The sequence below is a fragment of the Venturia canescens genome, chromosome 3 (genome assembly GCF_019457755.1).
Source record: "Venturia canescens isolate UGA chromosome 3, ASM1945775v1, whole genome shotgun sequence".
Classification (NCBI taxonomy): domain Eukaryota; kingdom Metazoa; phylum Arthropoda; class Insecta; order Hymenoptera; family Ichneumonidae; genus Venturia; species Venturia canescens.
Genome location: NC_057423.1, coordinates 7,168,818 through 7,196,717, shown reverse-complemented (window position 1 = coordinate 7,196,717; position 27,900 = coordinate 7,168,818). Strand labels below are relative to the sequence as shown.

At 40.6% G+C, this 27,900-nt stretch overlaps 5 protein-coding genes across 6 annotated transcripts; all 5 read left to right on the top strand.

The window, feature by feature from the left end:
* Positions 1-2,219: 2,219 nt before the first annotated feature.
* Positions 2,220-8,856, top strand: LOC122407963 (uncharacterized). Its single transcript, XM_043414452.1, has 11 exons — positions 2,220-2,414; positions 2,993-3,595; positions 3,862-3,960; positions 4,345-4,500; positions 4,572-4,622; positions 5,168-5,186; positions 6,273-6,592; positions 6,786-7,388; positions 8,324-8,422; positions 8,484-8,636; positions 8,710-8,856. Exons 1-11 carry the CDS (start codon positions 2,220-2,222, stop codon positions 8,767-8,769), a joined length of 2,358 nt encoding a protein of 785 aa, XP_043270387.1. The 3' UTR covers positions 8,770-8,856.
* Positions 8,857-10,979: 2,123 nt separating this feature from the next.
* On the top strand, positions 10,980-12,293 carry LOC122407962 (odorant receptor 4-like). The gene is made up of 4 exons (XM_043414451.1): positions 10,980-11,624; positions 11,792-11,890; positions 11,968-12,120; positions 12,197-12,293. The coding sequence occupies exons 1-4, from the start codon at positions 10,980-10,982 to the stop codon at positions 12,251-12,253; spliced, it is 954 nt and encodes a 317-aa protein (XP_043270386.1). The 3' UTR covers positions 12,254-12,293.
* Positions 12,294-13,905: 1,612 nt separating this feature from the next.
* LOC122407832 (uncharacterized) lies at positions 13,906-16,384 on the top strand. 2 transcript variants are annotated; one of them, XM_043414273.1, is made up of 5 exons: positions 13,906-14,274; positions 15,078-15,674; positions 15,841-15,939; positions 16,019-16,153; positions 16,249-16,384. In XM_043414273.1, the coding sequence occupies exons 1-5, from the start codon at positions 14,029-14,031 to the stop codon at positions 16,303-16,305; spliced, it is 1,134 nt and encodes a 377-aa protein (XP_043270208.1). In that variant the 5' UTR covers positions 13,906-14,028; the 3' UTR covers positions 16,306-16,384. The 2 variants fall into 2 exon arrangements, with proteins under 2 accessions (XP_043270208.1, XP_043270206.1); XM_043414271.1 differs by having other exon boundaries at positions 16,019-16,171.
* A 1,343-nt stretch (positions 16,385-17,727) lies between these two features.
* Positions 17,728-20,073, top strand: LOC122407834 (odorant receptor 4-like). Its single transcript, XM_043414275.1, has 5 exons — positions 17,728-17,994; positions 18,803-19,399; positions 19,560-19,658; positions 19,735-19,887; positions 19,967-20,073. The coding sequence occupies exons 1-5, from the start codon at positions 17,749-17,751 to the stop codon at positions 20,021-20,023; spliced, it is 1,152 nt and encodes a 383-aa protein (XP_043270210.1). The 5' UTR covers positions 17,728-17,748; the 3' UTR covers positions 20,024-20,073.
* A 2,007-nt stretch (positions 20,074-22,080) lies between these two features.
* LOC122407835 (odorant receptor 4-like) lies at positions 22,081-23,879 on the top strand. The gene is made up of 5 exons (XM_043414276.1): positions 22,081-22,326; positions 22,595-23,191; positions 23,352-23,450; positions 23,527-23,679; positions 23,751-23,879. Exons 1-5 carry the CDS (start codon positions 22,081-22,083, stop codon positions 23,805-23,807), a joined length of 1,152 nt encoding a protein of 383 aa, XP_043270211.1. The 3' UTR covers positions 23,808-23,879.
* Positions 23,880-27,900: the final 4,021 nt, after the last annotated feature.

Genomic DNA, 27,900 nt, shown 5'->3' with positions numbered 1-27,900 from the left:
CTCTGGCTACACTCAATTTTTGCTGCGAACGCTTTACTGAATGAAAAATCTTCGAGTGATTCTCAAAAAATCTTTGATAGTGGAATTCTGGAGAGAAAAAGCTTGGGTCGCTTAAATTTATGATCGAAATCGAGAAAAAATCTCGATGAATCATTATTGTTTGAAAATTCTACGATCTAATGATTTGCTTGTGATTGGAAATTGGAATTCGTATGATTCACGATTGCAGTTCGTTTCGAATCTTTTAATCGATTCGCTCTATTTTGACTGATCGTTTCTTTTTTTACGCTTCGTCGAAAAGGCTCGATCCACGTTGAAGATGCGGCTGCAGCCCACTTGACTGCCACCGGTTCCAGCACACTTTCGATCGTCCTTGACCCCACGGATTTCGAGGGTCGATAGCAGAAATTTATTGGGTTGCACCGCAATTCTAGTGATATTAATACAGCTCGCGAATGGGGCTAAAGGCATCAAATACAGTTTCCTTTTTCCTTTTTCCTATCCCGTATCCCAGCTCGATCCCAACCGACAGTTGGCACTTCTGGGGTCATTACGCTCTCGAGTTTCATGTCCGAATGTGCCTGAACGTCATCGCTTCGGGAAGCGATCGATTCTTCGGTTTTTATTTCTATCGAATTTCTGCACAATTTCGCGCTCCGTCGTATCGCACGAGGAATTTATAATGGATTTAAAAGTATTGAGAAGTCATCAGCGAATGCGTAATCAGACTAATTCTGACACGTTGTCAAAACCATCTGGAACAAATTTATGGACCCATTGCGATTCGACTCACGGTTCCAAATGCCTTTCTAATTTGCGGCCTCATTTATCAAGCAGTTGAACTCGAATGCTGATTATTCTCGAATGAAAATCATTTATTTGGATCTTCTGACGGAAAATTTTTGAAATTCGCATTTCCGCGTATATCAATCACTAGTTTGATTGTATTTCCATTTTGACAAACGATTTTCTCAGTATCTCGATAGTATCGACGTCCTGACACGAGCGATAAAAAATTTTGTTTTCACACCATCCAACAGCCAGGAAATTTGCGAAAAATAACCGATTCAGACCCGGTGGTGGCACCACGCAAAAATCTCCTTGCAAAAATGGCCAAAATAAATAATCTGAATAATTTCGATTATTTCCCTCTTCACGGGTCACAATAACACGAGCTTTCCTATGCATAATGACAGAAAAATAAAACTCCAAAGGTGCGTTCCAACCACACATAAATTTTCTTTGTTTCGTTACCCGATCACTGACCTTTCCGAACTAAAGAATTTCTCGTATTATCCGAATCGACTGATTGAATGGAAGACTCTGCGAATGGGAGTTCCGGTTCACAGAAGAGTGCGAGGAAGACTAGTGACACTCGTTCGCCGGAAAAATATCGGACTCCCTCCCGCCCTTCTTCGGATCGTTTTTGCGCCTTCCCGAGGGGAAAAAATATTGTACTCTGCTCTATACTTCAATTATATTTTATCCTACAATATATGTACATACCGGAAACAATTGAGTGCAATTTAAAAACTTGTGCAGCTCGAGCATTTTTCTGTGGAAACGTTGCTTCGAATGGCAATTTTTTTATTTATACGTATCATAAACGAGTCCCTTTTTTCTGTACATTTTTCTTATTATCCCTTCTTACACTTTGGCGCTTCGAGTCGTTCAGTTTTACTTGCTAACCATTGTACCGTTTTCGAAACGATTTTCCACGGCTTTACTTTCAGAAGGGTGAAAAACGTCGAGTGACCTTTCGTCATCGAGCATTCGTCGCCGAAAAAAATATTCGAATCAGAATCAGAGCTCGTTAACGAGAGATTAAAAGTAACGAAAAAAGACACACAAGAGTTACATTTTGCCTAAAATTACGAGACAAAGACGAGGGTTTTCTCGTAGTTGTAGTTTTCGTTGGATGAGTTCGAAAATTTTGAAAATTTTCAACTAGAAAATGAGCGATTGGTGGAAAATTGGAAAAATTTTGGTTTATTGAATTTTCCATTGGATTTGGGGGAGCGTGAACGAGATATTTTCTCGTGTGCGAGAACAACAATTGCGCACAGAATGGTGAAAATGAAATTCGCCCCAGAAACTTCACCCTCGATTCGCTTGACTGCGATCACTGACAGCCTTGATTACAGATTCACAAAATTAACGACGAAGAAACTTTGATGCTAGTCGACAAGTATAATTCGTACGAGAACGCGTTAAAAAAGATGCTGCACTTCGCAGGAGTTTGGCCCAGAACGAGATCGAGTGGTATTTACCGGTTTTTCACGTACGCCCATGCGTTGGCATCGGTTTTCATGATTCTCGCAATCTCTAAATTTTGTCTCGAGCACACTACGAATCTTCATCTCTTCTTAACGGGTCTCAGTCTGGGTCTCGGCTTCGTGACTATCATCCAAAAAGTAAGGCTTCTCCTTGCGCATCGTTACAAAGAAAACGATCATCCCACGCGATTACGAATGAAGCTTTTTCCGGGTTTTTCGACCCTGAGCTTTGAACGCGATTGACGTTGGGATATTTTTCTTTTTTTTATTTAAAAACAAAAATGCACAGGAAAGTTTCAACTCTTCGCAACCAATAACTTTGCTGGAGTCGGAAAACTTTTCACTTACATTCCGTTCAATATTTCTGGGTTTCATTTTCGTACAAGTGTGGAGAAAAGCCTCGTAGCGCTACTACTGGCAAGTTGAGGGGCCGCGGAGTCAGTGAAGTTGCCTTTGCGCTCGTGCAAATGTCGTGCAGTAAATGCATTAGGAGAAAGTGGCTTCCTTTGAGAGTCCGAGTGACGTGGGGGGAAGTCAGGTCAGGATGGTGGGATCAGCTTATTAAAATCTGGAATAATTCAAACAAGAACGAAGACAAAAGAACAAAAAATGGGGGAAAAAATGAATCACCAATTTCCTTAAATTTTATGAGAGTGCGAATCGTTTTTGTGGTGGTGATCGAGGGTCTTGGTCTGTAGTTGAAATTCCTTTTGCAGATGATATGTTTGGCCATTTATCGAGACAATTTATCCGAGTTGCATGCGACTCTGGCCCACACGTTTGCAAAAGATTACAACAATGCCGAGTTGCAACCGATTTTAATGTCGCCATTTTTAACTTTTTATCGACCTTACCAAGTGATGATGGGAATAGCCTGGTCAGGAATGGCACTCTACTGGGGCGTTCCACTGGTTTTCATACTAATTCAGCACGCACAAGGAGCAAACGTCATAAAATACATGCTCCCTTTTCCGACCTCGTTCCCTTGGCCAATAAGTGCCAACAAATTGGTTTACGCAGGAATTTACATCTTCGAAATCTACGCATCAACCTGCCTCACTGTTTTTACTGTCGCTGTCGATTCCCTCTTCGGTTATTACATCTTCCAAATATCCGGACAACTTCGCACCTTATCCTATCGGATCAGAAATTTAAACTCGAGGGATAATCATCGAGAAGTTATCATCGAGTGTGTCTCCAGACACCAAACTTTAACGCGTTGTCAAGAGAACCTCGAACGCATTTATGGACCAATCGTTCTTTGGCTGTCCGGCGCAAGTGCCATGGTCCTGTGCGCCCTCATTTATCAAGCTGCTCATGTGAGTAGTCGATCATAAAGTCGTCAAAAATATCTCACTCGCTTCAGACCCATTTAGTTTAAATCACTAAAAAAGTTTTTGGAATAAAAACATTTATGGAAACTTTGGGATCCAGAAAAAAAAGAGAAACATATTTGTGGTTGTGGGCTAATTTAACGTGCTCGATTCCGGATCAATAAACAATCGAGAACTATTGGACCTTCACAATTATCATTTCCAAATATTTATCTTTGTCAAGTTATCAATATTCGCAAAATATCTCGCAGTTGAACCCAAAGAAAGCGGTTATCGTGATCATGTACATATTCATCAAAGCCGTCCAAACATTGTTCTATGGCTGGTCTGGAACTGCTCTGACAACCGAGGTATTTTCATCGCGATATAGCAAGAGATGAGGAAAGGAAATACGAGAGACCAGGCCAGAGGAGCGGATCTGATGTCAAAGAGTTCCTTTTCATTTGTTATCATGGAATTCAAACTGAAATTTCAGCTTAATTTTAATACAGTTTATTGCCAAATCGTGAATTTTCGTTATCATCTGTTCGACAGACTTTGCAGGAGGTCAATTTTTGCCTCGAATACCCTCAAATAATTGGCAGATTTTTCGTTGAAGAGACAAAAATAAACGAACAACGTTTTTCAAATCCATGTTCCCGCCTCTTGCTCTGATCTCTCAAATGCCAAAATAATTCGTGCACTTTTACGTACGTATTCATACCGACGGTTTTGATCTCCGGTATTTCAAACAGAACGACAATTTTCGGGAGGCCATATACGCCAGTGATTGGCCAGGTTCGGGCGAAAAAACCCTCATGACAAACATTTTGATTCTGCTAATATACAACAAGCCCTTCGTCCTTAAAGCGTGTTCCGTCACGACCATTTCCGTGGACATGTTCCTCGCTGTAAGTATCACAATGCCTGAGTAATGAAATCGAAAAATATCCAAAATTCCCGTGAATTTGTTATTTCGCAGGTTTCCAATACCGCAGTCTCCTACTACTTTATGTTGCGAACGTTGGAGGAAGCTCAATAATCATTCACGGAAGGCATCCCTGCTCTGTGAATTGATGAACATCTCAAAATGGTTGGTCAAATTTCAATAAATTTAGAAATGTTTGAGTGTTCCAGGCTCCATATTTACCGAGAGATTTCATTCAATGAAATTTTGTAAAATTGTCATTCATTTTTTTATATTTTTTTTCCCTGGTAATTCAGATTCGTCTTGTCATGGGTTCATTCGTCTGATACTTGGACGTTATGTCAGCAGTTACTTTTTCGTTTCAATGTTATTATTCGCTTACTACGAATAATTGTACGAGGTATGAGTAGAGAAAAAGGAGCAAGTACTTTTGAATACTATTTTTTGAACGAATATCATAAACACTCGGTCACGACGGAGTCTTATTTTCATACGAACGTCAATTTCACTAGTTTTTTTATATCTATTTTATAAACGAGTTCTCTTTCGTTGTCTTTTTCTCTTCACCCCCCGTTGCGTTATACGGGATAATAAAAATGAGGACGGGATTTGGGCTTGCGGTTTACGACTGTTTGTTTCTGCTCCGGCAGGTTGGAGATGGAATTCCAAGTGAAGAATTTCGCGGTAGATTTACTTGAGCACTAGTTTTTTATCGTTGCGTTCAGTGATTTTTTAATCACAAAATTCTTCCCCTGCGTCAGGCTCAGATGATTGTTTGATGGGAAAATTAACGAGATAGAATCGAAAAAAACTTGTCAATTTATTCGTGAGAACAAAAGTCACTGTAACGAGGTTGAAAGCCAAGAATCACTCACCCTCCAACAACTCAATTTGACGAAGTTTTTTGTTTGTTTGTAACTGCACTTTGGGAGCTCCACTCTTTTACTTGCTTTCGGTTCGACCTCCAGTTTTATAGGATACAAAGTACTTATTGAAAAAGTAATTAAGAGACAGATTAGGAGGAGAAAATGTATTCCCAGTTTCGTGCTCAGCTCAAGGGGCCACGAGCAACTATCGCCAAAGTCCTCGGAAGACGGGCGAGGACGCTCCGCGTTTTTCTTTCAAATAGCAGCGCCACCAGCGAGATTCCCACCGCAAGTAAAAAGCTCAACGGTTTATTTCCGTTACAGTATCCGTTGCCCCTCTCCTCATCGATGTACATAGAGCAATAAAAAGTTAGAAATTCACGCAGTTTACAAAAACTATTTCGAGCAAATTGCGAATATATCAGCCCTCGGAAGCGTTGAAACTTTCTAACCTCGATGATTTATTCGAATATATTTTTACACCGCACTTACTGCGTGCGAGGAAAAACATTTCGAATGGAATTTCCGAGGTGAAGAAAGAACGTCACCGCCTTTTAATGAGTTCCGTCCTCGAGAGAGAACTCACAGTGGCTCCGGTAAAAATAAAACTTAGTATCAACCGACCTGGGCCCATTTGACAGTGGAAAAAAAGTTGCAAAAACTTATTCAATGAAAGAGCGATGATTGCTCTTCGAAAATGATAAAATTGCAGCGCGACACGTGAGCGGAGCACGATCAATCGTCACATTATCCTCTTATTTCTCAAACTTTCAGGCACATAAATAAAAGAGAAATGTCAGCGTAGTAACAGCTGCTGGCAATTTTGTCGCCATCATGATCCAAACTTTTTAAAACTTTTCTTACTTTCTTCACTGTCTTTGTAACACAGTGCGAGTGAAAGCACAGTTTCTCCATTTTCCTCGGATCATTTTGAGGCTCGATTTTTATCGGTTGCTCCTTAAGATGATCGATCAGGCTGAGAAATACGAAAAATACGCGAGCTCCGTGAAATGGATGTTTTTTCGGGGTGGAATATCTTACGGTCCAGTGCCATTTAAATTGATTAATTATTTGCATTTCATTTACCTTTCTATCACGGTACCGATGCTCTACGGATGTATTCTTTTTATTGCTGATAACTTGACTGACATTGCTCTAATCACGAAATTTATGGGCGTATTTATCAGCATTTTGGGCTCAGTTATAAAGGTACAAAGTTAGAGATCGAATCAATTATCGTGAGAATTTTAAGCTTTTTCATCAATGAGAATAATCGCAAGCATTCGAACTCACGGTTGAGGCATGCATGAATTTATAAATGTTTTTATGTTTCGATGCAGTAGCAAGCGATTTTTGTATTTCTCGTGCTCAAATAATAATAAATAATGAATTTCGATTCAAGATGGGTCTGTACAATTTTTACCGGGAGGATCTTACGAGGATGCACGAAACATTGGAGTCGACGTTTCGTGTTGATTTCGGGGATGCAAAAACTCGCGAAGTGTTACTTTCGCCGTTGAATTTTTTCTATCGTGTGACGCTGATAATGTCCCGAATATTCACAGCAATTCCGGTATTCTATTCGATCGCTCCGCTGCTTGCAACGATTATTCAGTATGTTCATCACGCAGATCCGATCGTTTATCATTTGCCCATTATGACGAAATTCCCGTGGAGCACCGACAGCAGCCTCCTCGTTTACACGCTGCATTATATCGTCGAGTCTTTTTGGAGTCTCGGGATAGGTTTTGTTGCTGTCAGCATGGATGCCGGGCTCGGTTTTTACGTTTTTCAAATGGGCGCACAGCTCCGGGTGCTCTCGCACAGACTTGAAAGCGTTAAGGCGAGCGACGACTATCGGGCTCTCATGAGAGACTGCGTTTTGCGACGTCAGAGCTTGAACCTGTGTCGGGATACTCTCGAACGAGTCTACGGACCCATCGTTCTGTGGTTCATGGTTTCAAGCTCTATTAGCTTGTGCGCCAACGTTTATCAGATGACCAAGGTACTGCTGATCTGACTAACTCATCGTATCTTTAAATTCTTCTTCAAATTCTGGTAAAAAGTCATTTATCCCAATGTCAGAAGACAATTTTATGCTTCGGGTTTAAGGTGGAACGGTAGCATGAATAAAAAAAGAGTGATTTTTATGCAAACTGGTAGATACGTTCGAAAATTTGCTCGCGAAATTTTAACGGGTTCGACTGTAGCGTTTCTGAGAAAATTGAATTCATTTTTGCATTGGATTTTGTGGAAAAGCGTTAAAAAGGCAAAAGAACATTGAAAAATTGCCGTTAAAAAAGCCACTTTTCGACGAAACGAACACTAGTATGTGAGCCAACTGTCAAGATAACTCTCGCAAAATTTGCAGTGATTTCACCCTACCGTTTATCTGCAATGTGCAAAAGAAAATGAATAAACAAAATTTGTTACTCTCTTCTGGTGGACACAGCTTCAAACGCGGCAACGTCGCATCGATCAACGCACTCTCGTATAGCGATACAAAAACTGTGCGACTTACAGTTTCCCCTCGAGCTTGGGCAGAGCAACTAACAGTCAAAAACTGAAGGCACAACCCTGCATTGCTCCTGTCAAAGCAATGTTTGATATTTTGAAATGTAAAAGAGGAAGCTTTCGCCAAAATTAGGAAGTTTATGGATGAAATAGTTATTTTTTCACCTAAAAGTACACAATTATCATTTTTTCATGTAAATTGAAAAGCAGAAACTAAATTCCGGTGCAGTTGGTAAGACGAGAGGCTTTCCATGTTAAAGCATAGTAGCACCCCTCTCACCGCCTGCCCCGCAAAAGAGGTACCGTTCTACCTTAAACTTGACCAAAATTTTGGACAAAAATGCTGAAATTACGATAGTAAGTGGAAACAGCGCCACGAAATTCGAAAGAGCATGAGTTATCAGTCGAACGTTTGCTTCCGCGTAGAGAAACTCCGACAGCATCGTAATCTGCGTGATTTACATCGTCGCGAAACTCGTCCAAGCTCTGTTCTACGCCTTGTTCGGCAATTTCCTCACATCAGAGGTAAGCTCCGGAACTAACGAACGATAATGTTGAATAATGGAAATGATTTCTCCGCCCCTAGACCGAGTCTTTCAGGAATGCTGTGTACAACACCGGGTGGCCAGGCTCCGGAGAGATTCCTTTCATGACGAGTGTCCTCATAATGCTCCTGTGGAAGCCCCTGATTCTGTCTGCTTGCGGTTTTTCTACTATATCACTGGACATGTTCGTGGCTGTGAGTATTCCTCGCTCGCAATAAAAATCCCTCCCAGAAGGATGGTTAACACGCTATTGCGATTGAATTTCAGATAGTAAACACCGCCATGTCGTACTTCTTTTTGCTTCAAACCCTCGACGAGGCTAAGTAACGCGACTCTTCGTTATTTTATTATAAACTAAACCTTCTTGCAATGCCATTGTTCGGTTGTATTCGAGTTTTGAGAAAATATACACACGCGAAAGCATTTTTTAATGGTTTTTCACGACTTTGCACACTTTTCTGTCAAATCTAACGACATTCGAACGGGACAATTTCTTTGCTCTTTCATTTCCAGCCCGTTCATGAGATTCCAATCGACTTATGAGTCGATCTCTGACAAGTCGCCACGGGGGTGTTGCTTTGTTGAACTTTACCGTGCATGCGATTGGCTGCGAAAGAGAGGACGAAAAACTGATGGAAATTTTTTTTTCCTTGTTCTCCAAAGTGAGGATTCCACTTACTCGAACGACTTTATTACTATCTTTGGAAGCTTCCATATCAAATGTGCTAGACTCGAGCCCGGGTACGTCTAATCTAGTCTTCTGTTCCGGGTTCGAAAGCCGGGGGTAAAATGTCCTCTGACATCATTTCTCTCCGGCCATCATCATCGAGGCTACAATGTGCCACGTTCATTTGTTATTCGCGCTTCGTAGACAAAGAAATCGTTAGGGTATCAATCAAAACTTATTTGTTACAGCAACATTGTGTATTTGAAATAATCAGAAGAAAAGAGAGAAACGGACGCGTATGGAGAAAATAGTCGCAACCGATTTGCGTAGAGTTTCTACAAATCACTATAATCTTTTATTCCTTTCCCTTTGCACCTTCCCCCGCACTCAGCGTTCGTTCACCTTTTTTTTTTTTATTTCCCCAACAAAGAAAGCTCTTCTGGTTATTTATTTTTTTCTATCTATGTACCAAACTTACACAGACACGTTTGGCGATGGCACGTAATTAAGGAACCGTGACTACTGAACTGTGTGGACTCATTCGGTTATTTTGGTAGTTTCTGTCACGTTGACTTTTTTATTTCTACAAAAAAATAGTGAAGTAACGCGTCAGAAAAATCAGTTTTCAGCTCCGACTGTTTCAAACTTGTTGCGACATCGATCTTCTATAGCACCGTTGCTATTTCTTTGTACAAAATCAAATGGACCGCGGAGACGGTTATAAGTAAAAGTAATGAATACTTTACTTCAGGATGATTGCATTATCGTCCCAATAGGCTGGAGATTCACTGCACATTAACTCTTCATTTATTTGCAGAGAGGTTGAACGAGCTTGCGCAATGAATAGATTTCTCTGCACTTCTTCGAGAAAGTTTGAAGGTTTTGATCTCACGGGATATCATTGACTCGACTGAGCAGTGCTCGCAAAAATATTTCACAATAATTCGCGGTATCATGGAAAAACAGTTGCAGAGATACGAGTTATACGCTCGTGGCGTTAAACAGCTTTTGCTTTTAGCTGGATTATGGCCAGGTCGCGTTTCATCGAAACTGTTTTCAACTATTTTTGTCTTTCAATTATTTTTGAGTCCCAAAATTGATGCCCAGTCCTCGTTTTCCGAATTTTGTAAAAAAAAATTTCGGGGCAAAATGGACACAGCCCCTTAGAGGCATAAAAATCGAAAAACCGACATTTTTCGAAATTCAGCCGTTCTAAGCGACTGTTCCCGAATAGAATGTCAACTCGGTAATATGGAAAAAGATATGAGACCACTCAGGCTCCATTAATTGGATGTAAATGAAAAAAAATGAGTCAAATCTTATATTCCATTTCTGTCATGTTTTTGAAGAATGCAAAAAATCAACTTTGGGTCCATCGTGCTGGGGTATATTTGGTATTCGCACTATATCGGAGTCCCACCATTAATTTGATTAGTATAGCGATAATTATTAAGTGAATAAATAATGAAAAAAGTTTGTTCATCTCAGTGGTTTTTTGAATATCATATTGATTTGTATATCCCAAACATATCAGTATATTATATTTGGGACAAAGTCCCAATGAGACAAAGAATTGAATAAATAATAAGTATAGTACTTGGCTTGATTAAAAATAAGTCAAAAAAGGGAATAGATAGTGAGAAAGTAGTTTGGGATCTATTTTGCTCTGAAACTTGAATTTTTTGGGGATGTCACCGTGGAATTCAATAATTTACCATATCATTTATGGTCAGGACATGATTTGGAACCGAAAAAAAAATTGTATGCATTTTAGGAAATTTCAGTTTCGGGAAAGTCCATTTTGCCCTGGAACAACTTCAACTTTATTCAACTTTATGGGGCAAAATGGACACTGTGTCCGTTTTGCCCGATGTGTCCATTTTGCCCCATATTACCCTATATTCACTTTACCCGAAAGGTCATTGTGTTTACGATGAATCGGGACAGCCTCGTTGAGCTACACGAGACTTTGGGAAAAAATTTTCGGAATGATCTAGAAAATCAGGAATATCAAACAGTCTTACTATCCCCGATCGCAGAATTCGATCGTCCAACTCTATACCTGACACTATCAACGCTAGGTGCTGTCGCAATGTACAATGTAAATTCAATTATAGCGATCATTATACAATTATCACACGGGAATGAAATCATCAAGCATCGAACGCCCTTCCCCTCAAAATATCCGTTTCCAGAAAGCAACGGTTTGTACGTAACTCGATACCTGATTGAAGTGTGGGCAAGTTGCGCGGTTATTTCGATATCGTCAGCCACAGATGCCCTTTTCGATTTCTACATTTTCCAAATGGCGAGCCAACTTCGCGTTCTTTCTTATCGAATGAGCAAGTTAACCGCATTTGACGATCATCAAAGGATTATTAAGGAGTGCGTTGTACGACAACAGTGCCTGACCCGGTGTCATGACAAACTTCAAACGATTTACGGACCGATAGTCCTCTGGATACTCACCACAAGCGCTATGACCATGTGTGCTAACATATTCCAAGCTTTCCAGGTAAATGGAGTGCATTCATGGCCCTCTAAAATTTTAGCATTGAGAAACATTTTTTTGCGTTTAATTTACATTCCAAGAGACTGCACTCCTGTTTCCCTATTTTTTTAAGCGTTTTCATAAAACTTCAAAACTTCCTCAGCGTCCTATTTTTTTAAAATACATTCTAGATCAGCATGGACAAGGTTGTGTTGGTTTTCATTTACATTACGATGAAGCTCATGCAAACTCTGCTGTATGGTTGGTTCGGATCCTTCTTGACCTCGGAGGTACCATTACACACCCCGCGAAATTTCCAAAATACTTGAACATTCTTGCAACTTGAATTTTTTTGATAATTTTCCAGTCTGAGCAGTTCCGAAATTCAATATACGCTTGCGGATGGCCTGGCTCCGGCGATGCGTTATTCGTATTCAATATCAAAACAATGTTGTTGTGCAGGCCTTTGGTTCTGAAAGCGTGGCAGTTTTACGCCATATCGGTGGACATGTTTATGGCGGTAGGCAACTTTTATGTATTTTTTCCCACAAATAAAATCAATAATCGATAGGAAATGCATTCGTAATATTTTCCAGATAATGAATACGACTTTATCATACTTCTTTTTGCTGCGGACACTCGATGAAAACTGAAGCTGATGCAGTGGAATGATCACACGGTGGCCTTTCAGACCAAACCTTTTGTGCTTTTGATCTTTCAGACAAATTTTATTTTAAAAACAATACAAATTACTGAATTGGATAATTCATATCCGCGTATACGAGACATTTATTTTTCCTCTCCTCGTATTTATTCTTTTAAATAAAAAATAAACTGAAACCATGCCCGCAATTACTCATCCGAGAACCCCAAGTTTGAAAAATATTTCAGACCCAGCTTTAAAACGAAAAAAGAATCGTTCAACGAATTCTGGATTAGCAAGGACGAGGCTCTGTTCCACTACTTCCAGTTCTGATCGTGTCTCATCATCAAGATACCACCACCGATCACTAAACTTCCCAAAAACATTTATAGATTTCCATTAGATTTTCTTCAATTTTTCCGTCAGAAGCTCAAGATTTGATTTCCTATTGTCCAACATAAAAAATTTCACGTGATTTTAAAGCAAAACCAGTCACGAGAAACGTTCAGCAGCACAAAATCGTGACGCAATTTTTGGCGAATTTTGTCGAGCGTTGGCTCAGGGTTGAAAGTTTGGAGAAAATTACTTATTCGCTTTGTATTTCAACGTTTAGAACAGTCGGAAGATATCTCCGTTGGGTATCAGCCAATCCCCTGTAAATCTAAAGGGGCGTGACGCGTTTACCGGCTCGACCATGTGTTCGATTGGTTATTGCAATCCACTTGATATCTCATGACCCAAGTAAAGCAGGAGCTGCAGTCAATAAACTTTTCGATCCAGAATTCTTCACTTTTACTCGTTCCGTGAAGCGCGGGTAGCAGTTTACGAAATTGGATCCATTTTTACCCTGAACATGACGGGGAAGCAAATAAGCTCGGAATAAAATTTATCTAATCCACAATGCAGACCACTTATTCGTAAAAACGCGATAAAATCTTCGCCATCGTCCATCGGACTATCATTGTCGACGACACATTATTCCGCATCGATCCGTGCTCCATGGACAAAGAAATCGGCGGTCTATCATAATCCAAAGTATTAAGCGAGCAATGACATTCGATTTTTCTAAAGTTTTTACCACCAATCACCGTGACCATTCGATCTTTTCCCTCTCCCCGGATTTTTTTCGTCTCCATAGCAAGAAACTTTCTCCACTCAATTATTCATTTTTTCAACCTGCGCACTGAGCTGCAGTCCGCCGACGACACCGCGCTGGGGACCGCGTCGACTGAATCGTGGGGATTTCTTTAACGGAAGCAAAAATCGCACCGAAGTATCGAATTCTTATCCGCTGGAGTCGAAGCGCTTTATTTTTTGTTTCTTGCGTTTTTACTCACTTTGGCGGGGTTAAAGAGCAGAGTTATGGGACCAAGAACGTTCGTTAAGCTTCGGTGACCGACTAAGATCGGTGACGTTCTGCGTTCTAGTGGTTCCTCCGCGCAGAATATCGATTCGTGGCTTGATGAGACTCGGATTTGCGATTATCTTACTTCGGAATAATTGCAGTGATTTTGTTACCAATTGCCTCGAAAATCGAAGCTCTTTTCGCAGTTTCTCTCTCCCGCGTTATATTTTATAGGCGATTATACGAAATGAGTTACGAAGAAGTTTTTCCCGTTCGGGGAGCCAATTTTCTGTCAATATCTGACGCGACGACTCGACTGGAAGTCACTGTCCTTTATTTTTCTCCGCTCTTTCAAAAAAGTTTGAAACTTCAACCTAAATGAGATATTATCAAGTCCGTGGAACTTGGCTCGCCAATATTTCTCGATAATTCTTCGAGCCATGGAAAAACAGTTGCAGAGATACGAGTCATACGCTCGCGGCGTTAAGGGACTCTTGCAACTGGCTGGATTATGGCCGGGCTCCGCTGCCTCAAAGTTATTCCAATTGATAATCGTTTCTCATTTCACATTCAGCGGCATCACCGTTTGTGGCATTGCGTATTTCGTTCTCAGCCACATTACGAATCTTGATCTTATCACGAAAGGCCTTGGGATTGCTGTCAGCTTTTGCACCATCTTACTGAAGGTAACTTCTCGCATCGTGACAAAACATCCCAAAAGTGGCTCAAGATTTTCGGAATTACGATCAAAGTCACTATTTTCACCGGTTTTTCGATTTTTCTGAACTTCAATGAAATTTAAGAAGAATTTTACTGAAACGACATCTACGTCGCAGTGTGGTGATCAAGTGTCGCGTCCCTTTTCAACGCCATTTACAAGAGTTACCATTTTTCAAAATAAAACGCTAAAAAAATGTATTTTCATATTTTCTTCGCCATGAGAAATCGTTTCGTGCGCTCAACACTCTCTAAAATCATTGCTGCTTTGCAAAGATAAACACTCACTGAAACTGTGACTTTTTTCCTGAAGGACTTTAGCCCCATGGAAGAGTGAGATATAAACGCTGAGAAAAAATGGTTGATTCGATAGGAATTGACGTTATTATAAGTCTTCATTCAACTGTAATGGAGAGAATGATTTTGAAAATGATTTCAAATCACAGTTTCATTTCTTACGAGCTCTGCCGCGTGATCATTAACACTTTGGATTGTAAAATTTGTTATTTTAGGAATCTTTTAACGTTAGAATGTCACATAATAGTGTAAGTGCGGATAGAATCACAAGAGATTTGGCACGTTGCGGTGACACTGGTCAGTAAAGCTGATGGCAATATGAATGAAAAATCGTTTGAACCGTACGATCGCAATTCCGAAATGTTAGTTCGTCTCATTTGGGACTTTCTGTAAAACTCAATTCACCCTCAGTCTCGTGTGTGGATTCGTGGACTCCGGAAAAGTGATTTTTTTTGTCTCAAACTTTATGTCAAAGGTCACGGTGTTCGTAACGTATCGGGGTAGTCTGGTCGAGCTGCACGAAACGTTGGAAAAAAATTTCCGTAAAGACCTAGAAAATGAGGAATATCGATCAGTGCTGTTATCACCGATCGGACATTTCGACCGACCGACTCAGTGTCTATCGCTCTCAACGTTAGCAATCACCATAATGTACTTTTTGAATCCAATAATATCGATTGCGATTCAGCTGTCACACGGAGCCGGACTCGCGAAGCATCGTACGCCCTTTCCATCAAAATACCCCTTTCCAGAAAGCAACGCTTTGTACGCGACTCGTTACATAATCGAGGTTGGTGCCGTCTACGCGATCGGTTCTATAACCGCAGCGACCGATGCGCTTTTCGGCTTTTACATCTTTCAAATAGTCAGCCAACTCCGCGTCCTTGGCTATCGAATGAACAAACTAACTGCGGCTGACGATTACCAAAGAATCATCAAAGAGTGCGTCACACAACGCGAGATCCTCGCTCAGTGCCGTGACAAACTCCAGAAAATTTATGGCCCCATTATCCTCTGGATGCTCACGACAAGCGCCATGGTCATGTGCACCAACATCTTCCAAGCCTCACACGTAATTTCACTATGACTTTCATCGAATCGAGTTACAGAATCGAAGCAACACTTTTGGGTTTAGATTCAAATTTTATAAAATTTTACACTTTTTTCTTCAGTTTCCTAGAAATTTATTGAACATTTTCGAAATCTAACAACTTTTCGATTTTCAATGTTCGTTATAGATCAGCATGGACAAAGCTTTTTTGATTTTCTTTTACATCGCCATGAAGCTCCTGCAAACTCTGCTTTATGGGTGGTTTGGATTGTGTCTGACGACCGAGGTACGATCACGAGGCACGAAACTGCCCAGAACGCCTCCAGATTATTACAAGCTTGTTGAAAATCTTCTTTTATACCCAGTCAGAAGCTTTTCGAGATTCTATTTACTGTTGCGGATGGCCAGGCTGCGGTGACAAAATATTTCTGTCCAGTGTCAAAACGATGTTATTGTGTGGTTCTCTGGTCCTGAAAGCCTGCCAGTTCTACGTTATATCGGTAGACATGTTCATAGCGGTAGTCAATTTTTTGTTAAATTTTTTCACGAACCAACTTTGTTATTGATGAAAAGAGGATTTTTTTTTTAATTTCAGATAATGAACACCGCTTTATCATACTTTTTCTTGCTGCGGACGCTCGAAGAGAAATGAGCTTGATCAGGTGAAGAGCTTGCTGACTATTTCGTGTCTTGGTTTATAAGGAAGTATCAATAAAATAATTGCTCAACTGAAAAATCGGCTTATGCTGCAAATCCTTAGAATTTTTTGCAATTGAAACAAGCTTTATTGAGGGAATACGAAAAGTTACGATAAGTCGATAAAATCGGATCAAATTTTTTATTGGTACGTTTTCGAGTGGCGTCGCATTATGGATTATTTTCTTGTCTCAAGTCCACATGGCTCTGAAGCTTTGCATTGTTAGCGAGGACCGAGTTGTGTCTAGTAACCGTTGATCTCCCTGAGCACTAGTTTTATTTCATTTTCTTAAAACACAGTATCGCATGAGAGACGTCGACGAAAGGACATGACTCCAGAGTACAAAAAAGTACCCGAAAACTCAGGAATCACAAAATTATGTTAGTAAAAAGTAAGCGGATTGACTTGCGTCATGGAACAATGGGGAGGACATTTTTTTTAATAATTCCTGGAACTCCAATTTTTGAGTCAACTCGTTGCTCCGTGAGAGCGCTTTGAAAACATAAAATTTTGAAAACTGTCATTTTGGAGTATGTGAGAGTACGGTAGGGCTCCCACTGGTTTTTTTTTTTTTTTTTTTTTTTTTTAACTTGCCGTTAAGTTGCCACTAGGGCTCTTGATTATTTCCGTGCGCGATTTTGCGTTTAGAAGGTTTGTATTGGGTTGAAATAACTTCGATCTCGAAGGGCTGCCAATTTCTCAAAATGGAATTTTTCCATGGCGAATGGTTTTTATTATTTTTCTAAACACAATGAAAAATCGATGTGAATGTGCGAGTGTAATTAATGCTTGATAATAAATACCAATTTTCCGTGTTTTTTACCACTGCCGTAACGCGATGAACGATGAGGCAGAAGCCTTGCAGTTGAAATATACGGAAAAAAAGAAATTTTCTGAGTAGAAAAAATGGAATTCACACACTGCAGTTTAAGAATTTTACTGTCTCGTCTTATCACAATGTTTTTCTACGAGTCGACAGAGCTCACTGTCTCTCAGTTGTTGCAACATGTCCAACTGGCTAGCATCGCTCTCGTAGAATCGCAACGATTCGTTCGGCTGATATCGATTCGATGCTAAGTGCCCCTCCAATTAGTAATTATCTTACCTCATTGAGATTAGGAAATCGTTGTAACGAGACAAAGTTTTTTACCGCAAATTGACTGTCAATTATCCATTTGTAAAAGCGTTTGACGAGAATGAGAGCGGTGAAAAGGTTGACTGGTCTGTAGAGGCTAATTTGACGGCAACATATGCTATTACAAAAGTAGTTAAGCGTCGCTGCTCACGATCCGTTCCCGCTTCCTCAAGAAACTTTTGAGCTTTCGCTCTGCTATGGGATATTACCAGCTCGCTTGAGCTTCGCGTTCGTAAAAATACTGGACGATAACTAGCGATAAAATGGAGAAACAATTGCAGAGATACGAATCATACGCTTGTGGCGTTAAACGGCTTTTGCTGCTCGCTGGATTATGGCCAGGTCGCGTTTCATCGAAATTGTTTCAATTAGTAGTCGTTACCCATTTCACATCGAGCGTTATTACGGCTTGTGGTATAATGTACTTCGTCGTCAGTCATATTACAAATCTCGATCTTGTTACCAAAGGGCTTGGAATAGCAGTGAGCTTCTATACTATTTTATTGAAGGTTCGTTTTATCGAGTAACAAGACAGAGCGAGATTCTGAAGAGCGCCTCAAGACTAGATGTACGTAGATTTCAAGATTCCGCGATAAATTTACCAAGTTTTTATTCGATGTAAAATTTTTCTACTCGTAAGATCTACTTATGCTAGTACACGGATAAAACAAGGCCGAAAATTCTAGAAGAAAGTACCAGGAATTTAGTATCTCGGGGACAGTATATATACGTAATGGATTCCGGCATTAATTCGAAGAGCATTAATAACAATTGTTCTAGGCACCATAGTAAAAAGACTCAAGAGTCTTTTTCTCTATGAGCATAGTAAAAAATGTTTTCAGTCACTTCTAATGTTTATATTGTAAAATATGCTCGGGCAACTCTGAAAAAAAACTATATTTATGGTAAAATGTCACACGTATTCGGTGTACATTCGTGTATTTATCGTAGAATTTTCTATGCTGACAGTAAAAATTTGTGATTTACAATAAATTTCCACTAATGAATAAGTGCTGGTCTGACACGATGAATAAAACTCGAAAACAAAACGAAATATAGTTCTCACATTCGTCATTTTTTGCTATCCACATGAAGCTGTTTAGAATTGAAGGGACGAAAAATTGGAAAATTCAAAAAATACTGTGCTCTTTGTAATTTGTGCCTAAATACTTTGAAAATTCGTGAAAAATAATATATTCCTCGCTATACAAAATGAATCCGTTTTCTCCGTGCAGTCTTGGCGGTGACACTCAAAATTCCCTGTGACGTGATGCGTAGTGCACAGCCCTGATTGCATTTATTCACTTTATGCGAAAGGTGATAGTGTTTACAATAAATCGAAGCAGCCTCGTTGAGCTGCACGAGACGCTGGAAAAAAATTTTCGGAAAGACCTGAAAAGTCCGGAGTATCAATCAGTTTTACTATCTCCGATCGCAAATTTCAATCGTCCAACTCTCTACTTGACGCTATCAACACTGGGGGTTTTTACAATGTACAATATAACTCCAATCGTAGGAATAATTATTCAATTATCCCACGGGACTGGCATCATTAAGCGTCCGAAACTCTTTCCCTCCAAATATCCGTTTGTAGAAAGCAACGGTATCTTCGCAACTCGTTACTTGATTGAAATGTGGGCAAGTTTCGCCATTGGTTCGATAACAGCAGCTACAGATGCTCTCTTTGGTTTCTACATTTTCCAAATGTCGAGCCAACTTCGCGTTCTTTCCTACCGAATGAACAAGTTAACCGCGGCTGATGATCACCAAACGATCATCAAGGAGTGCGTTGTACGACGACAGTTTCTGGCCCAGTGTCGCGATAAACTTCAAACGATTTACGGACCGATCATCCTCTGGATGCTCACCACAAGCGCCATGACCATGTGCGCTAACATTTTTCAAGCTTCCCAGGTAAATAAAGTGCAGTTATCGCCCACCAAAGTTTTAGTCCTGAAAGACCATCCTCAGTTCGCATTTTATTCCCACAAGATCGTAGTGCCGTTTCCCCAAAGCGAAACTAAAACTTCTGACTCGAAATCGTGAACTACCCAGTTTCTTAAATAAATTTTAGATCAGCATGGATAAGGCTGTCTTGGTTTTCGTCTACATTAGCATGAAGCTCATGCAAACTCTTCTTTATGGTTGGTTCGGATTGTTTCTAACCACCGAGGTACGATCATCAACGCAAAACTTTCGAAAATATTTGGATATTGTTACAAAACTTGTTGTTTTGTGTTATTCGTCAGTCAGAAGCCTTCCGAGATTCGATTTATTCTTGCGGATGGCCGGGCTGCGGTGATAAATTATTCATATCCTATATCAAAACAATGTTGTTGTGCAGACCTTTGGTATTGAAGGCTTTGCAGTTTTATTCGATATCAGTGGACATGTTCATGGCGGTAGGTAATTTTCGTGGCTTCCCTTCAATACATAAATCACCTCTCAATCGATATCGAATGCAATTGTAATTAATTTCAGATAATGAATACAACTATATCATATTTCTTCTTGTTACGGACACTCGATGAAAAATGAAGCCGAGTGGGGTATTCGTTACAACGGGACGTTCGATGTTCTGATGGTTGAAGAATTTTCATTATTTTTCAGATAGAATATAATAAAAGATTTTACTAACATTAGATGGACGATATTTTTTTGCGAATACTGCTGAAAAATTGATGATCAATTGTTATTGTGAATAAAATATTTGAAAATATTTTAAGATAAACCTGGGTATAATTTATTTTGTCAGTATTGAATTATATCTCGAAAATGGCTGAACGGATTGACTTGCAACAAGGGCCCATGGAAGGGGAAAAATCGAAAAAAAACGTCACCAATTTTCAGATTTTTGAATGAAACGGCTTGTCCGTGAGAGTCGTTTGAAAACTCTGTGATGTTATGAAATCGGTATTTTCGCATGTATTAGAGTGCGGCAGCGCTTTCGCTGGCTTTTAAGCGGTAGTTGTCGCATCTCTTGATAATGTATCATATCCTAAGCGCTTAAGCAGCTGAGAAGTTGCTGCAAATATTTTCATTTTGGTGTTCCCTTTGATCATAGTGAATAATATATTCCTCGAAAAGCACTACAATCAGAGTGTAACCCTTCGAAACTTCGCAAAGGTAAACTGAAGCCCTCTCTCACGAGCATAAGTGCGAGATTAAGCACAAACGCGTACTTTTACTGGGCCCTTGTTCCCTCCTTGCTTCTTCTACAAATTTTCATTTTCGCCTAATATTCAAGAGTCCTGGTGAAGTTTGAATGTGAGCAAAGGTAGCAGCGATTCGGAGGGAACTTCACAATGTGTTTCAGCTCTACCGATCCGAAAAAATCACTTAAAAGTAATCCATTCTCATATATTCAACACATGAAATGAATACGGCGATAAAATTTTGGAGGAAGTGTAGCAAAACGTTTCTCGGTGCGCTCAGTACAAGCTTGCAATGCTGCACTTCCTTGTTGTATGGCAAATAATAAAAAGTGAGTTTCGTACTATGGTTGAGTCACGTTGGACAACGAAATTAACGAAAATGTAATTCGAAAAATGTTCCTTGAGAAAATTATCTTATTCTATAAGTTAAAACAGTTATTTTTTAAAAAATACTACAATTTTGGTAAAAACAGGAAGCACTTCGTTGTTTTTTTTTTTTTTTACGTTTTCCTATTTTCTTCACTGCGTATTTCGTGTCACATCGCGATTCTGAATGGTTTGTATGATGATACTGGGATTTTGCGCAAAGGCCCGATATGAGTGATAAAATTACCTCATTCCACCGTAACTGGATTGGGATATGAAATTCTGTGTGTTTTGCAATTATGCTAGTTTATTTCGTATTACTATTGGGCAGATATATTTATATTTATTGCTTGTGATTTATAAATATCCGTTATTTTATCACGAAGAAAATAAATGGTCAATAAAAATGTAATTGTTATAAATGGCAGATGACGAAACTACCTTAACATGCTTCCTCCTGGTGTGGACACTCGACGATGAATGATGCCTTTCACGTGAAATTTTTTATGTTTTAATTTCTTAGTTGAATTCAATAATTAATTGAAAAAAAAGCGCTAAGCAAAAAATCTGAATGCACTACGGTTTGAAAGTTTTTGTGCTTCGTCCGCAGTTTTTTTTTTCTACGATCGAATGGGTAATTGCGATTCGGACAGAGTTTATTGCATCTCAGTTGTTGCGCCATGTCTCACTGACTAACATTGGTCTCACGACGGAGCGTCGAAAGCATTCTTCCGGGTGGTATCGATTTGACGCTAAATACGCCTCCAATTAGTGATTATCTTACTCCATAGTGATTAGACGGTTGTTTTAATGAGACAGAGCTTTTTCCACGAATGCTCTGGCGATTATCCATTTGTAAGAGCGTTTAACGAGAATGAGTAATGAGAAGCTTGACTCGTCTATGGAGGCCAATTTAACGGCAACGTATGTTATTATACGAGGGTAGTTGAGCGTCCCTGTTCACGATTTCTTTCCGCTTCCTCAAGAGAGTTTTGAGCTTTCGCTCTCATGGGGTATTACTGATTCGGCTGCGAGCTTCGTTCGTAAAAATACTTGAGGATAAGTAGCGATAAAATGGAGAAACAATTGCAGAGATACGAATCATACGCTCGTGGCGTTAAACGGCTTTTGCTTTTAGCTGGATTATGGCCAGGTCGCGTTTCATCGAAACTGTTTAAATTAGTGGTTATTACCCATTTCACGTTGAGCGTCATAACCGCTTGTGGTATTATGTACTTCGTGGTCAGTCACATTACAAATCTCGATCTTGTCACGAAAGGTCTTGGAATAGCAGTGAGCTTCTACACTATTTTATTAAAGGTCAGTTCTTATCGAGTGCTGGGATTGAAAAAGATTCTGAAGATCACCTCAAGCATTGAGTGCGTGACCTGAAACTTCGGTAGATAACTTTGACACTTTTTCAAATTCCTGATCGTCAAGCAAATATTTTTCTACCAGCATGATCTACTTCTGCTGGATAATTTGGAGGTAATGTTTGGAATTCTTTGCGAAATCATGTACTGTTTGCTACCTCGAATCGATCTAAACAGTCCTGATTGCATTTATGTATATTCACTTTACCCGAAAGGTCATTGTGTTTACGATTAATCGGGACAGCCTCGTTGAGCTACACGAGACTCTGGAAAAAAATTTTCGGAAAGATCTAGAAAATCAGGAATATCAAACAGTCTTGTTATCCCCGATCGCGCAATTCGATCGTCCAACTCTCTACCTGTCACTATCAACGCTAGGTGTTATCACAATGTACAATCTAAATCCAATCATAGGGATTATTATACAATTATCACACGGGAATGAAATCATCAAGCATCGAACGCCCTTCCCCTCCAAATATCCGTTTCCAGAGAGCAACGGTTTGTACGTAACTCGTTACTTGATTGAAATGTGGGCAAGTTTCGCCATTGGTTCGATAACAGCAGCTACAGATGCTCTCTTTGGTTTCTACATTTTCCAAATGTCGAGCCAACTTCGCGTTCTTTCCTACCGAATGAACAAGTTAACCGCGGCTGATGATCATCAAACGATCATCAAGGAGTGCGTTGTACGACGACAGTTTCTGGCCCAGTGTCGCGATAAACTTCAAACGATTTACGGACCGGTCATTCTCTGGATGCTCACCACAAGCGCCATGACCATGTGCGCAAACATTTTTCAAGCTTCTCAGGTAAATAAAGTGCAGTTATCGCCCACCAAAGTTTTAGTCCTGAAAGACCATCCTCAGTTCGCATTTTATTCCCACAAGATCGTAGTGCCGTTTCTCCAAAGCGAAACTAAAACTTCTGACTCGGAATCGTGAACTACCCAGTTTCTTAAATAAATTTTAGATCAGCATGGATAAGGCTGTCTTGGTTTTCGTCTACATTAGCATGAAGCTCATGCAAACTCTTCTTTATGGTTGGTTCGGATTGTTTCTAACCACCGAGGTACGATCATCAACGCAAAACTTCCGAAAATACTTGGATATTGTTACAAAACTTGTTGTTTTGTGTTATTCGTCAGTCAGAAGCCTTTCGAGATTCGATTTACTCTTGCGGATGGCCGGGCTGCGGTGATAAATTATTCATATCCAATATTAAAACAATGTTGTTGTGTAAACCTTTGGTATTGAAAGCTTTGCAGTTCTATTCGATATCGGTTGACATGTTCATGGCGGTACGTAATTTTCGTGTATTCCCTTCAATAGATAAATCATCTCTTAATCGATATCGAATAATTAATTTCAGATAATGAATACGACTTTATCATACTTCTTTTTGTTGCGGACACTCGACGAAAAATGAAGTGAAGTGGAAAATTCATTACCACGCGATATTCTGCGTTTCGATCGCCAAAGACGGTTCCATTATTTTCGAATAGAGCACAAAATGATATTTTTTCTCGAATTCTTTTAAAAAATGTATTAATCGCCAATCCTCGGTATTGTTAATAAAAAAAAATACTTCCCAACAAACCCTAAATATTCGAATATCATTTATTCGTCGGTGTTTGAATATCGTTGCATCTTTAACGACCAGGCAACTAAGCAGCTGTTGTGAATATATTTATATTTGTACATCTTGTTGAACTATGGCAAACAGTGATTTCCTTCGAAAGCGATATAATCAAAGTGAAACTCTTCGAAACTTTCGTAAAGGTAAACTCAAGCCCTCTTTTACGAGCCCGAGTGCAAGATGAAGCACAAATCCATCCTTTTACCGTGTCCTCGTCCCTTCCATGCAAACTGCTGCGTACCCGAAGCTGTGTATTTCCACTCTTTTTCAGTAAGCTTTAATTCGTTGACAACGTGAATTCCGAAAAAAATTGAACGTCGCAATAATATTTTACAAATTTAACGCTTGATTTGAATCTCTCGCTACAAAATCGCAAAGAAATTCCATCAGAACAAATTTTCCCCGTGTTTTATGTGATTTTACATCGCAGTGCTTCTTCGACGCTCCGCTAGATGGCTCGAGTCGCAACGCTTCTCGTCGTCGAGTCGGCGCGTCTGGATCTATAAAGAGCAAGCTCTACTTCGACGACACGAAATTTTTGGTGATTCGGCACTTCCCACTGCACGCGAATGCCACAGAAATTGATTCGTTGAATTATTTTTCTTCACCATCGCTTCACAAAATCGTGTTCGTATTCTATTTTTGACAACTGGTGGTTTGTAATCGACATGGAAAGCAAATTGGTGACTGAAATTCGATTGGAATCTCCCATTGTAGATGATTATTCGAGCGGTGCGTGCGTGGAGTGAGTGTGGAATGTATAGATGTTAAATATTGCTTGTCTCCGGAGAGAATGACAATTCTGATGGATGCGTTGGAACGGAAACATGTTAACGAGCTCGACGGCCGCCGTCCGGCTAATAGAAATCCATTCTGGTGGGGTGCAATGTCGAAATACTGAATAACTTGATGGAACAAATTGACTCTCGGTTGAAAAATGTTTTCTGGCTTTCCCGCCTCTTTTTATGCCACAATAAAACATCCAATATTGAGCATTCGTTTTTCATCATTTCGTAAATGATTTTCCGTGAAAAATCGTTTGTGCCAAATGTGGCAAATTAATTTGTGGTCAAGTTTGACTTTATTTGTTAACCGATTGTGGTAAATCATTCAGTTACGCGTGTGGTGGTCAACCACCGTTATAAATAGACAAACACGCCGGTACGGGCGAGCGGGCGAAATGACGTGATGTGCTTCATCAAAACATTAATTTGCGCTCCTACCTCGGGAGCACTCTCGACAGAGTATAACGTTGCGTTTGCGACGTGTGTTCGCGGTTATTTCCGTTCAACAGTCAGCACTCTCTGGTAATTGCAAAATGACGATGGATAAAAGTGCCATCGATCAGCTCTGCGGAAGAGAAATCGAAGGATTTTTTTTAGGAGCACCATCGTAGGAGCTCTCAACGTGGTTCCTCAAATTGATGGATTTTTTCCGCTCACTGGTTCGCATCCGTGGTGAATTCGTGGGTACATGTGGAGTTTTTACTTTCGCGTAAAACTGATGGATTTTATCTCGAAAATTGGTGCGATCGGTTCGCCCAGCGAAGGTTGAGGGACTCGAGTGAAGATGCACTCCCATCGATCGTAATTGAAGGGGATGGAAGCCGAATTTTAAGCATTCTCGGAACTTCGTTCCCACTCAGCTTGCAATGAATTTGCTATTCGGAATTGGGCGATGTATGCGAAGAGCCGTTCTACTCCAATTCGCTCTTATACACAAGAGCATTAACGAGTGGAGTTCCATCAGCTTGCTCGTATAATTCACTGTGACCTGAAATCTTGAAAATATTCAACGGGGTTTGCCATGAACAATTTTTTCTCCCATTCGAACGTTTCTTTGATGATTTTTTCAAAAAATCTTTCTCGTAAAACAAATAAAGAATCGTCTTCGAACTCCATTGTTCCAATGGGTTTTGTCGACGTGAATAATCTTCAGAGCGAATGAAAAATTTGAAGTTTCAAAGTTTTCTGAAATCCAGCGAAAAGGGGAACAAAGTGGTTCGGATTATTTCCATCCAGGGTGATATCGAACTGAAAGTCAAAGTGCGAGAGAGCCGAGATATTCCGTGACATGATCAACCGACCCTTTTTCACGCTCGATGTGACACGCACGCGTTTGTGAACTCGACGTGGTGCACCGAGCCTGTCGCGGGGGAGGGAGAGAGCGAGAGTCCTCCGGCGATTTTTATCTCGCTCCGGATCACACCTTGGCGAGTTCCGAGGTCTCTTTCTAGTTCAAGATTCACGGAGGGCCTTAATCTCGTCCTCGGGTAAACAAGAAAGGAGCTGGTTCGAATGTCGTCGTCGTCGTCGAGAAACGCGACGTTTGAACTCTGTACATACCCTCGATCGAGCGCTTTTCGAGCGTTCCTCGCAAGAGAATTAAAGTAAAAAGAAGCTCGTGATACGAAAAGCTCGAACGCTTCATTTTATGGGCGATTGAAATCCTGCGATTTTCGAGGGCTCCGTACCCGCTTTCTTCCTTCGTGCACCCTTTTTTAAGGACTTCGTCTAAGGTACCGACTTTCTAGCATCACGGGAACACAAGTCCATAAACCTTATGAACAATCTACTCGAGCAGCACAGCGTTGCCTACCGGGTCGTGTGCTCGCCTCCGCGATTGGGCGATAGATCAGTCGATCCCCTTTCGTATGGCTACACGCTCACCAGACTCGGTAAACCGTCGTCATCGTAATGTATAGCATCACCGACATACTGCTCGTTAATCCGGTAACGCGGAATTAACGAGCTTGCTCCTGCCGGACCTTGCTGAGCTTACGGGGCTCTTTACGAGCGTGGGATTCGTGCTCTGGGCGGATGAACGATATGAAATATATGTTTGCTCGAGTAACACGAGACTGTTGAAAATTCGATGGGGAGCTTCAATGATGGCAGTATTTTCGCCATATTTGGCCAGGAGAGCAGATTATATCCTTAAAGCTTCGAGTGCAGGTTATTTTCGGAACTTGCAACGAGGAAGCCTCCGGTCAAAGATGTTTTTAATCGTTCGTTGACGGGATGAGGGCAAAAAAACGAAGCAGGAAGAAAACTCGAAAAATTCTATCAATTTCTCATCAATGGTGCATTAGAAAAAGTGGCTGCCGAGACCGATCGCCAGGGCTCTTCGGTAGCCTCCTCAAGACCGCGCGGTATTCATTGGCTGGTTTTAATATTGATGAAAAAATATCGAGTCTTCCGAATCGATGTGCTATCGTCGATAAAATCATTGGAGCTTGATAAATTGCAAATTTGGTAGGAGAAACGAGGAGGGAAAGTTGTTCCTTCCGTTTGAAGCCCGCGAGGTAATGAATATGGACTCGAAGGGGGTCGCGAGGGCGGAATGAGTTAGCAAACAAGCGAGGTGGTGAAACATTTTGGTGGTGGCTCTGGGGGAAACCGCTGCTGCTTCTTTCCAGGGCTAATGAAAAGTTCTTCAGCGGTGTGGCAGAGCGCGAACTCGTGGGCACGTGGAGCATTGTCTCGCATAAATTAACATAAGTTCATCTCCGCGAGGCTCTCGTCGGAAGCGACTGCTCCGAGGGGGGAGAAGAGCCGGCGTGTTATCCACGTTTCCGCTTGTGGCCAGACCGATTTCTCCTTAGCCTGCTTTCATTCCTGCGACTCGCACTTGGCAATTGCTTTGGAAATGGGCTTTTGAGATACACCGTTTCTGGTTTGAGGCGCAAGACAAACCAGGGGGAGACGAACTTGCTGATAAATAAGCTACTCGAGCTGCTCCTGCGTCCTGCTGATATTCGGATGTGCGATTTTCACGAGCCTCAAGGTAACTGGAACTCGTCCTCAATGAGAAGGGAAACTGTGAATTTTCTCTTTCATGTCCGCTGCAAATAACGGCGCCAAGGACGAGTATCGATTGCAGA

What these genes read in the sequence shown, in the direction of transcription:
- LOC122407963 (XM_043414452.1), top strand. Translation starts at nt 2,220, where the DNA reads ATGCTGCACTTCGCAGGAGTTTGGCCCAGAACGAGATCGAGTGGTATT. An exon ending in GCAATTTCCTCACATCAGAG is followed by an intron (nt 8,423 to 8,483) that starts GTAAGCTCCGGA and finishes CTCCGCCCCTAG; the next exon opens with ACCGAGTCTTTCAGGAATGC. An exon ending in CACTGGACATGTTCGTGGCT is followed by an intron (nt 8,637 to 8,709) that starts GTGAGTATTCCT and finishes ATTGAATTTCAG; the next exon opens with ATAGTAAACACCGCCATGTC.
- LOC122407962 (XM_043414451.1), top strand. Translation starts at nt 10,980, where the DNA reads ATGTGTCCATTTTGCCCCATATTACCCTATATTCACTTTACCCGAAAG. An exon ending in ACATATTCCAAGCTTTCCAG is followed by an intron (nt 11,625 to 11,791) that starts GTAAATGGAGTG and finishes AATACATTCTAG; the next exon opens with ATCAGCATGGACAAGGTTGT. An exon ending in GATCCTTCTTGACCTCGGAG is followed by an intron (nt 11,891 to 11,967) that starts GTACCATTACAC and finishes ATAATTTTCCAG; the next exon opens with TCTGAGCAGTTCCGAAATTC.
- LOC122407832 (XM_043414271.1), top strand. Translation starts at nt 14,029, where the DNA reads ATGGAAAAACAGTTGCAGAGATACGAGTCATACGCTCGCGGCGTTAAG. An exon ending in TTTGCACCATCTTACTGAAG is followed by an intron (nt 14,275 to 15,077) that starts GTAACTTCTCGC and finishes TTTATGTCAAAG; the next exon opens with GTCACGGTGTTCGTAACGTA. An exon ending in GATTGTGTCTGACGACCGAG is followed by an intron (nt 15,940 to 16,018) that starts GTACGATCACGA and finishes TTTTATACCCAG; the next exon opens with TCAGAAGCTTTTCGAGATTC.
- LOC122407834 (XM_043414275.1), top strand. Translation starts at nt 17,749, where the DNA reads ATGGAGAAACAATTGCAGAGATACGAATCATACGCTTGTGGCGTTAAA. An exon ending in TCTATACTATTTTATTGAAG is followed by an intron (nt 17,995 to 18,802) that starts GTTCGTTTTATC and finishes TTTATGCGAAAG; the next exon opens with GTGATAGTGTTTACAATAAA. An exon ending in GATTGTTTCTAACCACCGAG is followed by an intron (nt 19,659 to 19,734) that starts GTACGATCATCA and finishes GTTATTCGTCAG; the next exon opens with TCAGAAGCCTTCCGAGATTC.
- LOC122407835 (XM_043414276.1), top strand. Translation starts at nt 22,081, where the DNA reads ATGGAGAAACAATTGCAGAGATACGAATCATACGCTCGTGGCGTTAAA. An exon ending in TCTACACTATTTTATTAAAG is followed by an intron (nt 22,327 to 22,594) that starts GTCAGTTCTTAT and finishes TTTACCCGAAAG; the next exon opens with GTCATTGTGTTTACGATTAA. An exon ending in CGGTTGACATGTTCATGGCG is followed by an intron (nt 23,680 to 23,750) that starts GTACGTAATTTT and finishes AATTAATTTCAG; the next exon opens with ATAATGAATACGACTTTATC.